This window comes from Leguminivora glycinivorella, chromosome 24 (assembly GCF_023078275.1).
Source record: "Leguminivora glycinivorella isolate SPB_JAAS2020 chromosome 24, LegGlyc_1.1, whole genome shotgun sequence".
NCBI lineage: Eukaryota > Metazoa > Arthropoda > Insecta > Lepidoptera > Tortricidae > Leguminivora > Leguminivora glycinivorella.
This window is the reverse complement of record NC_062994.1, coordinates 2,089,659-2,100,919: the sequence shown is the minus strand read 5'-3', so window position 1 is coordinate 2,100,919 and position 11,261 is coordinate 2,089,659. Positions and strand designations below refer to the sequence as shown.

General features: G+C 38.6%; 1 protein-coding gene across 1 annotated transcript; it reads left to right on the top strand.

Annotated features, from left to right (window-relative positions):
• The first annotated feature begins 1,392 nt into the window (after positions 1–1,392).
• LOC125238714 lies at positions 1,393–4,547 on the top strand. The gene is made up of 7 exons (XM_048146124.1): positions 1,393–1,745; positions 1,952–2,127; positions 2,240–2,406; positions 2,618–2,808; positions 3,119–3,225; positions 3,657–3,803; positions 4,422–4,547. The coding sequence occupies exons 2-5, from the start codon at positions 2,122–2,124 to the stop codon at positions 3,157–3,159; spliced, it is 405 nt and encodes a 134-aa protein (XP_048002081.1). The 5' UTR covers positions 1,393–1,745; positions 1,952–2,121; the 3' UTR covers positions 3,160–3,225; positions 3,657–3,803; positions 4,422–4,547.
• The last annotated feature ends 6,714 nt before the right edge of the window (positions 4,548–11,261 follow it).

The following is an 11,261-nucleotide window of genomic DNA, read 5'->3' as shown; positions in this document are numbered from 1 at the left end:
TTTCTTGTCCGAAGTCATCAGTCGCACCGTACGTCGACTTCGGACACACTTAGTGTTGTTATTTCGTTCCTCCGCCGTGAGCTACACGTGTGCACTGTCCTCGATACCATAACTCAATTAATGCACTAGACACAATTATTCATTATCCTAGGAAATAATGCAGCTCTGCTGTGTTTTCTCTTAGGAAAGTGATAGTAATTTTCATTTCAATTCATATAGCAACAGATTTCACTGTCTCTATGCTGAATAATATTTAACAATACCAATCTGTTTAGATCCAATCGTCAAATCCTGTATAAGTGGCTCTTGTCTTGTACAGTTCCGATTCATTGATATATTATAAACTGTATAGTTTCATAAACTCGTCTTGTGTATTTTTCTCACACAGCAATCGACCAACTACGATAATTTTACGTATACTCACACAATTTTTTTCTCAATCTCATAACAACATTTCATTTACAAACATGTACTTAGGCATGACACTTTTATTGTATATAATGTATATATAATCAAATCCACATACACTGTACAGTAAATCTTACGATCCACACGTAGTTAGTTGGGCGGAAATAGGGCCAGATCAATGAAAAATTTGCGACCGGTCGCGAGTTGAACTGGCTTTTATTCCATGGTTGGCCGAATGGTTTCAGGGTGAGCTTGCATTTGCTAAGAACTCTTGAGACAAGTCTGATTATTTCCTTCCCGCGGTTGCTGCCCGTTAACTTCCTATTTACTGCCGACTTTAAATAGGTAGAACTAAAATAATCAGTCGCTATTGTATAACATTATTTATTTTTTGTTTTGTTTTCAGAAGGACTTCAACATGGTTTCACTTACCACGAGCCGAACCAACATTCAGAGAAAAAATCTATCAATAAACCTTTTAATGTTTTTTATGTTACAGGAATTGCTTCATAAATACTACATTACATCACATAAAACGAAATTGATTCCATACCATACTTGGTATCTATATAAATTTATGAAATAAGAATGTACCTATTAAACAAATATTATTGAAATATTGTCTTTATTTTAATAATATTTTTCAATATATTAAATTTTCAAAACCGTTGTTTATAACAGGAATGAACCTGTTAAGATGTCATTTCTAATCGCCGGATCATCAATCGATATAAGGTAAATAAATATATATACGTATTAGTAGATAGTGTATAATTATTCTCATTATACCATATAAGAAATTTACTTATTTTACTGTAGATAAAAAAAATATCATGTATGGATACCGTGCATTTCATTTTCATCATAATAATTTGTACTGACACATAATATTAAATGCCGTTTTCTACATTCATGCATGATGCATTATTAGTTTACTCAAGTCTTACATTTTCCATTAGATAGAGTAATAATAGACAAAGTAGTTAACAGTAGTTAGATGGGCGGACGTAAGTCCAAAGCAACATAAATTTTGCAACCGGTTGCTAATTGCATTGGGTTTACGTCTATTTTAACCTTTATGGTTAATTTGGTGAATGGTTTGAGGAGTAGCTCACAGTTGCTAAAATCCCTCAAACAAGACTGTTTGTATCCTTCTCGCTGGATACCGCCCGTTAAATACATTGTCCTACCGTATAGGAAAATGTATAACTAAAACAAACAGTCGTTCTTCTATTTTTGACAGCCATTTTTACAGATATAACTCATCGCATGATTAAAGAGTCGATTGTAACGGTTACCATGGTTATGAAGAGCAATGCAAGAAATAACAAATTTATGTAAGTAAATTAAATATACTCCATATTCGCTTCTAATAATGACACTTTAACAAACGTTTTTCATTGTTCTACCATCAAGGTACAATACTACCACAAATAATAAATTATAGAGTTTCTACAGATGAAATGTTCATTACGACATTGCCCAAATTCATTGAACACGCAAAGATTTCAAAAATGCTAAAGTAATTTATGTATGATTTCAGAATACAAATCGCTGCGTAACAATTATAGAAGAACTGCAGCCTCCAGCGTATCCCGAAGCCGCAACACGACTAATGCCGGCCGCCACATAGAGTACATGGACAGCTCTCGCTCGCTCCCCGCAGCATAGGGACCACAACAACGACGTCTGCCGTCCTCGACACCATGGACAATGAAAGTAAGAAGATAACTTATCTACACATGAAATGTTCATTACGCCATTGACCACACTCATTGTAGGTACACGTAATGATTTCAAAAATGCTAAAGCAACTTATGTATGATTTCAGAATACAAATCGCTACGTCACAATTAGAAGAACTGCAGTCTCCAGCGTCTCGCGAAGCCGCAACACGACTAATGCCGGCCGCCACGTAGAGTACATGGACAGCTCGCTCGCTCCCCGCAGCAGAGGGACCACAACAACGACGTCTGCCATCCCCGACACCAACACAATGTAAGTAAATTAAATATACTGCATATTCGCTTCTAATAATGACACTTTAACAAACGTTTTTCATTGTTCTACCATCAAGGTACAATACTAAGCTACCACAAATAATAAACGATAGAGTTTCTACAGATGAAATGTTCATTATGACATTGACCAAATTCATTGTACACGCAAAGATTTCAAAAATGCTAAAGCAACTTATGTATGATTTCAGAATACAAATCGCTGCGTCACAATTAGAAAAACTGCGGCCTTCACTGCGGTCTCCAGCGTCTCGCGAAGCCGCAACACGACTGTCGACTAATGCCGGCCGCCACATAAAGTACATGGACAGCTCGCTCGCTCCCCGCAGCAGAGGCACCACAACAACGACGTCTGCCGACCCCGACACCATGGACAATGAAAGTAAGAAGATAACTTATAGCAGAACAAAATTTCTACCATAACTAATGGCTCATTGATAATACGTTTCGGAAATTGTGGTAAAAGGTAATATGGAATAATAGTGTAATGTCGCCAAAATGCGGACCTATATTCACTGAAACTCACAAACTATTAATGTTATTTCAGTTATTCTCAGTAGGTACAAAAAGTACTAGAACATGACACGTTGTTGACTTTTAGTAAAAACACAAAAGGAAAAAAACATTTCACACTACATTCTATACGTGTAAAGTTTTCAGTAATATTAATATAATTTTATGATTGATTTCAGAACACAAATCACTTGCAAATACGACATCGCTACGATTTTGAAGTCATGACGTTTTCTACACCCTAAACCTTCATCTTCAACTCAACCAAAATGTTACAACTCAATTGGTATGTATTAATAACTTTTATTTATGAACAACAAATACAGTAGGTTCATTATCTGATACTGACATCTAACTGTGAATCATAAAACGTATCATGAAACGTATGAACATGTCATGCTATTTCAGTCAGTCTCAGTACAAGACGTATTGACACTGTCTGAACAAACATAATAAATACTAACGTTTCCGGGAAAATACAAAGGAAAAGTTTTTCGCACTACATCTGTACGTGTATTTACGTGTTTAAGTGCATGTTGTTTTATTATTGATAATACTGCCACCTATCGGCACTATTGAGAACTAATATACATAAAGATCCTTGAGAAAAGCCATCAAGGATTCGAATTAATATTAATAAGTTAACATAGATGACGCTATCGACGAATGACGAATTGACAATACCTTTTCATAATATTTACAAAAAAATATTTTCAGCAACTCCAGAGCATCGGAGCCTGCAACAACAACTGGACAACGCGCGCAGCTCCGCGGCCGAGACGACGCGCACGCGACAGCACTGCGGGACTGCACTGAGACCATGCAAACAACGTCCGCCGCCGCTAAACGCTATAAACAATACACGTAAGAAAACTACTTGTAATATTCTTATCCTCGATTTGAAGATATACACGTCATTAAAATTTACATTCGTTGTATAGGAAAGGTGAAGAACTTGTCCAAATAATATTTTACTAATTACTAAAATCAAAAATGAAATGAAGCCTGACCAGAGATATATGACTATTTTTAAGAAAACACCATTATTCTAATGAATGAGGCGACAGTTCAGTATAGTAAGAAGAAAATAGTTCTAATAAAATTCCGCAACAATACTAAGATGACATGAACATAAATCCACATAACGACCACTTACGGGATTTTCTTTCTTTCTCGAAATATGTTATTTAACTTAGCACCTCGAAAATAAAAATTGTACAGTACAAATAATCAAACTTGTAAAAATCCTTTCTCCTATAATGTCTATATTTCAATTGATTAATCGCACTAACAAGTTGTTACAATAATATCTATTTGTAAAGCCATAAGAACTTGTCAGATATTTATGAAATAATCTCTTTGCCCAATGTTAATTATATTTTTTTCATAATTAACGAATATCAATACGTAGGTATGTAATATATTACTTCATGTACCTATATGTAATGTATTCATTCACAAATAGTGTTTTCTTTTTTTCAGATTTGACCAACTCAAAATCATATGGGAGCATTTGTAGCAACGTTGAGCCTTCATCCCACCTAAAATTACCTGCGTTTTATTAACTACTTTTTATTCTATTCAATAAAATCGTTTTAAAAATGGAAACATGTTTTTTAATTACAAAATAAAAATGTTGTCACCAGCCTTCAACAGCTTCTTATATGATCCATTAAATATACATGGCGAATGAAACAACACTTTAATTTTCCTTAAACTTTTTACTTTCTGGCACAGATTTATATTTGCCGAACATGTAAGAATATGTTGACTGCTATAATTCAAATGGATACATTATATTGCTCGCAAGGTATTACGATACAAATGTAATAAATAAAAAAATACGGAACGAGTAGAGATAAATTAAAACAGAAACATTAAATTGATACAAGTTACAAATTACTTATTCGCACAAGTATTGTACTGCATTTGAAAGTACGTAAAGTCGCTGTCAATAGAACTTGTGAACAATGTAAACAAACCTTGTAGTTAAAATGTATTTAATATCCATTCTAACTCATCAGATACTGGCTAAATCCATGTGTTATTTAATCAATTCATATCACATTATGATCCTCAACCTTTAAAATAATAAAATTGTGCTAAAATATTGATATTTTATATAATGGTTTGTTTACATTGTTGACAATTTCTATTGACAGAGATTTTATGGCTATTTTAATTTTTGACATAAGTAGTTGCATAGTAAACTCATTACCTGACAAGTTCGGTAAAATAACACCGTGTACGTACTGTAAAATGTCTATATACATCGTTTTGATAAGGTAAATAGAAATGAGATCAAAACAAAATATCCTTATTAAACAAATAAAAATCAATACTTAAAAACAACGCCATCTATGGAGTAAAAACTACGCGCGCGCCTTACTGACAGCGCATTATTTACCAATAAGCTACTTGATACATACAAAATCATATAGATGGCGCTAAAATGTTACCTTAGTTAAAATCAAAAAAGATAAAATTAGCTCCGTCAGTCCACTCATATGATTAAATTTTTTTATTCATTTTCATTCATCAAATTCAAAAACAAAACTCAGAAAAAAGATATGTGTTTAGTTGAAATAAATACTCAATGACAACGCCACCTGCAAACAATATTGAAAACTACACACCTTACTAGACGCGTATTGAATATCGAACAATTATTGACAAAACAAATCCTATAGGTGGCACTGTTATGTAATGTAATAAAAGTTTATAATATTCAGTTATTCTAATAAATACCAAAAAATGTATTTTGATACTAAACATTCTTTTTAAATTAAACTTTTCAATAATATTATAGTCACTCAATTATAAAAGTGACTAAATGAAACGACCGGCAACAAAGTAAGTTTTTAAAACAATCAATTAATAAGGCGTGTTTCAACTCCAACTTCCGTACAAATAACACCACAACTATAATGCAAAACCCAAAGGCCAAACTCCGAGTAGAGCCAAAGGCCCAAAACATCCCTGAGAGCCTCCCAAGCACGAAAGGCCGCAGGTCGACCTGCGGACAGACAGTGCTTCCCACACACAAACAGCAAGCCAAAACCAAAGAGCAATAAAGCAAAGCGAAAAAACAAACTAGCAAAGCAAAAAAAAACAAACAAGCAAAGCAATAAATCAAACAAGCAAAGCAATAAATCAAAAAAGCATAGCTCAAAAACAAAAAGCAAAAGCAAAACACAAAAACAAAAAGCAAAAGCAAAACACAAAAACAAAAAGCATAAGCATAGCTCAAAAACAAAAAGCAAAAGCATAAGCAAAGCACAAAAACAAATAAGCAAAACAAAAAAAGAACACCGCGGGGCCCTCGGGCCCCGCGCACCTTTAAAAAACTAGTCTATCTATCTATATAATATAAAGCTACAACCCGACTGACATTTTTCCAAAAATGGGCAGAAGGGGGATTTGAAGGTGGCAGTGTTTGGTGTGGTCGTATAGAGTTTGGTCCTGCGACCCCGGATAGATCAGACCGTCGGTCTACCGGTTCCGGGTAAAAAAATGTTGGACGGCCTGGCCAAACGGCTGGAGTTAGCCAGGGAGTGTTCGACCAAATGTCATAGAGGACCCTGGGCAGTTTTTGACGCCGCCATTTTTTTTTTCAAAATGGCCGACTTTTTTTTTTGACGATTTTTCAAGTTTGTCGTAGATAGCTCAAATTTTGGTCATAGAATCTCCAAGGGGCCTCGATTCGAATGAAATAAAAAAAAATTGAAAAGTGCTACAAATGTGGGAAAACTGGCCACTTTTATTTTGTATGGCAACTTTTAAACCGTAAGAGATAGCCGGGGGGTGCTCGACCAAATGTCATACAGGTATCCGAGTAGAAAAAAGTTGCATTAAAAAAAAATTCAAAATGGCCGACTTTTTTTTTTGAAAAATTTCAAAATGGTCCTAGCGCGCTGAGATTTGGCACACGGGTGGAAGGTGTCCCCAAGATTTATATTCAAAAAGAAAATTTTGAAAAATTCAAAATGGCGGCCTTTGAGGGCCAATTGAAATTTGCATGGAGGTTTTTTTTTTAATCGCCATGGCTCCGTAACGGTACAAGGAAGGGAAAAGTGCTCAAACAAATGTTATACAGTCACCCGAGGTCCATCGAATGGCGTTAAAAAAAATTCAAAATGGCCGACTTTTTTTTTTGAAAAATTTCAAAATGGTCCGAGCGCGCTGAAATTTTGCACACGGGTAGACAGTCACCCCAAGATTAGTATACAAAAAGAAAATTTTGAAAAATTCAAAATGGCGCCCTTTGAAGGCCAATTGAAATTTGTATGGAGGTCTTTTGTTTAAATCCCCCTAGCTCCGTAACGGTAGGGAAAAGGTTAAAAGTGCTTGAACTAATGTTGTACAGTTATCTGAGGTCCATCGAATGGCATTTACAAAATTTCAAAATGGCCGACTTTGAAATTTTTTTTTTTTATTTTCGGTCCGAGCGCGTTCAAATTTGGCACGTGGTAAGAACGGGGGCCAAAAATAGAAATGAGAAAAAAAAAATTTGGAAAAGTCAAAAACGGTGGCGAGAGGGGATAAAGTCAAATTTCCCTACCAGTTTGTATGGAGGTTTTTTTTTAAATCCCCATAGCTCCGTAACGGTAGGAGAAAGGTTAATAGTGCTTAAACTAATGTTGTATAGTTATCTGAGGTCCATCGAATGGCATTTACAAAATTTCAAAATGGCCGACTTTGAAATTTTTTTTTTTTATTTTCGGTCCGAGCGCGTTCAAATTTGGCACGTGGTAAGAGCGGGGGCCACAAATAGAAATGAGAAAAAAATTTTTTTGGAAAAGTCAAAAACGGCGGCGAGAGGGGACAAAGTCAAATTTCCCTACCAGCCGGAGGGAGCGTTCTACAGCCCGACGGTCATTGCTCCGGTCCAAGTTCCGAGCTGCGTACAGACAGTGCTCCCAAGCAAGAATATATTAAGTAAAAGTGTCTAAAAAGCGACGCGGCGGGCCGGAGGCCGCAGGCCGGAGGTCCAACTTCCCTACAAATCCTACAATCCCCACAGTAACTACGCGGAGGGCCGAAGGCCCGGAGCGTGTCTGACAGGCTCCCAAGTACGCGAAGGCCGCAGGCCGAGCTGCGGGCAGAGTGCTCCCAAGCACGCGAAGGCCGCAGGCCGAGCTGCGTGCAGACTGTGCTCCCAAGAAAACAATAACAAAAAGTATCTAAATAAGCGAAGCGGCGGGCCAAAGGCCCGACGCGGAGCTTCGAAACCCAGCGTAGGCCGAAGGCCGAGCTCCGCGTAGGGCCGAAGGCCCGGAGCGTCCCTGATCGGCTCGCCGGCGGACCGGGAAGTTGGAGCTTAAACACGACCCAATAGTAAACGTGTCTTAGAGAAGCGAAACGACGGGCCGGAGGCCGCAGGCCGTAGGCCCGTCGTGAGCTTCTCAAGACACTTTTACTATTGGGTCGTGTTTAAGCTCCAACTTCCCTACAACCCTCACAGTAACTACGCGGAGGGCCGAAGGCCCGGAGCGTGCCTGAGAGGCTTCCAAGCACGCGAAGGCCGCAGGCCGAGCTGCGGGCAGAATGCTTCCAAGCACGCGAAGGCCGCAGGCCGAGCTGCGTACAGACTGTGCTCCCAAGCAAAACAATAACAAAAAGTATCTTAACAAGCGAAGCGGCGGGCCGAAGGCCCGACGCGGAGCTTCGAAACCCAGCGAAGGCCGAAGGCCGAGCTCCGCGTAGGGCCGAAGGCCCGGAGCGTCCCTGATCGGCTCGCCGGCGGACCGGGAAGTTGGAGCTTAAACACGACCCAATAGTAAAAGTGTCTTAGAGAAGCGAAACGACGGGCCGGAGGCCGCAGGCCGCAGGCCCGTCGTGAGCTTCTCAAGACACTTTTACTATTGGGTCGTGTTTAAGCTCCAACTTCCCTACAACCCCCACAGTAACTACGCGGAGGGCCGAAGGCCCGGAGCGTGTCTGACAGGCTCCCAAGCACGCGAGGCCGCAGGCCGAGCTGCGGGCAGAGAGTGCTCCCAAGCAATTAATCAAACAAGCAAAGCAAAAAAACAAAAAAGCATAGCTCAAAAACAAAAAGCATAAGCATAGCTCAAAAACAAAAAGCAAAACAAAAAAAGAACACCGCGGGGCCCTCGGGCCCCGCGCACCTTTAAAAAACTAGTCTATATAATATAAAGCTACAACCCGACTGACATTTTTCCAAAAATAGGCAGAAGGGGGATTTGAAGGTGGCAGTGTTTGGTGTGGTCGTATAGAGTTTGGTCCTGCGACCCCGGATAGATCAGACCGTCGGTCTACCGGTTCCGGTAAAAAAATGTCGGACGGCCTGGCCAAACGGCTGGAGTTAGCCGGGGAGTGTTCGACCAAATGTCATAGAGGACCCTGGGCAGTTTTTGACGCCGCCATTTTTTTTTCAAAATGGCCGACTTTTTTTTTTGACGATTTTTCAAGTTTGTCGTAGAGAGCTCAAATGTTGGTCATAGAATCTCCAAGCGGCCTCGATTCGAATGAAATAAAAAAAAATTGAAAAGTGCTACAAATGTGGGAAAACTGGCCACTTTTATTTTGTATGGCAACTTTTAAACCGTAAGAGATAGCCGGGGGGTGCTCGACCAAATGTCATACAGGTATCCGAGTAGAAAAAAGTTGCATTAAAAAAAAATCAAAATGGCCGACTTTTTTTTTGAAAATTTTCAAAATGGTCCTAGCGCGCTGAGATTTGGCACACGGGTGGACGGTCGCGCCAAGATTAGTATTCAAAAAGAAAATTTTGAAAAATTCAAAATGGCGGCCTTTGAGGGCCAATTGAAATTTGAATGGAGGTTTTTCTTTTAATTACCATAGCTCCGTAACGGTACAAAGAAGTGAAAAGTGCTCAAACAAATGTTATACAGTCACCCGAGGTCCATCGAATGGCATTAAAAAAAAATCAAAATGGCAGACTTTTTTTTTTTGAAAAATTTCAAAATGGTCCGAGCGCGCTGAAATTTTGCACACGGGTGGACAGCCACCCTAAGATTAGTATACAAAAAGAAAATTTTGAAAAATTCAAAATGGCGCCCTTTGAAGGCCAATTGAAATTTGTATGGAGGTCTTTTTTTTTAATTCCCATAGCTCCGTAACGGTAGGGAAAAGGTTAAAAGTGCTTGAACTAATGTTGTACAGTTATCTGAGATCCATCGAATGGCATTTACAAAATTTCAAAATGGCCGACTTTGAAATTTTTTTTTTTTTAATTTCGGTCCGAGCGCGTTCAAATTTGGCACGTGGTAAGAACGGGGGCCAAAAATAGAAATGAGAAAAAAAAAATTTGGAAAAGTCAAAGACGGTGGCGAGAGGGGACAAAGTCAAATTTCCCTACCAGTTTGTATGGAGGTTTTTTTTTTAAATCCCCATAGCTCCGTAACGGTAGGGAAAAGGTTAAAAGTGCTTGAACTAATGTTGTACAGTTATCTGAGACCCATCGAATGGCATTTACAAAATTTCAAAATGGCCGACTTTGAAATTTTTTTTTTTTATTTTCGGTCCGAGCGCGTTCAAATTTGGCACGTGGTAAGAACGGGGGCCAAAAATAGAAATGAGAAAAAAAAAATTTGGAAAAGTCAAAGACGGTGGCGAGAGGGGACAAAGTCAAATTTCCCTACCAGTTTGTATGGAGGTTTTTTTTTTAAATCCCCATAGCTCCGTAACGGTATGGAAAAGGTTAAAAGTGCTTGAACTAATGTTGTACAGTTATCTGAGATCCATCGAATGGCATTTACAAAATTTCAAAATGGCCGACTTTGAAATTTTTTTTTTTTTTCGATCCGAGCGCGTTCAAATTTGGCACGTGGTAAGAACGGGGGCCAGAAATAGAAATGAGAAAAAAATTTTTTTGGAAAAGTCAAAAACGGCAGCGAGAGGGGACAAAGTCAAATTTCCCTACCAGCCTGAGGGAGCGTTCCACAGGCCAACGGTCATTGCTCCGGTCCGAGGTCCGAGCTGCGTACAGACAGTGCTCCCAAGCAAAAAAATATAAGTAAAAGTGTCTAAAAATATAAGTACTTACTAAGACTTGCGCTGCACTAGGTCGTTCCCTTAGTATTAAGTTTATAAGGTTCTGACGGAAGATCAGCGCTGCGGCTTCCGTAGCATGTATGCTGAGTCAGCGCCTATTCTATACCACAACTGACATTCCACGACCAATACTTCAGTTAAATTAATAAGTGTCCTAATTATTGTACTTTTTAGTATTTCGTCTTTCTTTCTTTATTTTTTAAGTTTATAAGGTTCTGACGGAAGATCAGCGCTGCGGCTTCCGTAGCATGTATGCTGAGTCAGCGCCTATTCTATACCACAACT

What these genes read in the sequence shown, in the direction of transcription:
- LOC125238714 (XM_048146124.1), top strand. An exon ending in ATCCCCGACACCAACACAAT is followed by an intron (nt 2,407 to 2,617) that starts GTAAGTAAATTA and finishes GTATGATTTCAG; the next exon opens with AATACAAATCGCTGCGTCAC. An exon ending in CGACACCATGGACAATGAAA is followed by an intron (nt 2,809 to 3,118) that starts GTAAGAAGATAA and finishes GATTGATTTCAG; the next exon opens with AACACAAATCACTTGCAAAT.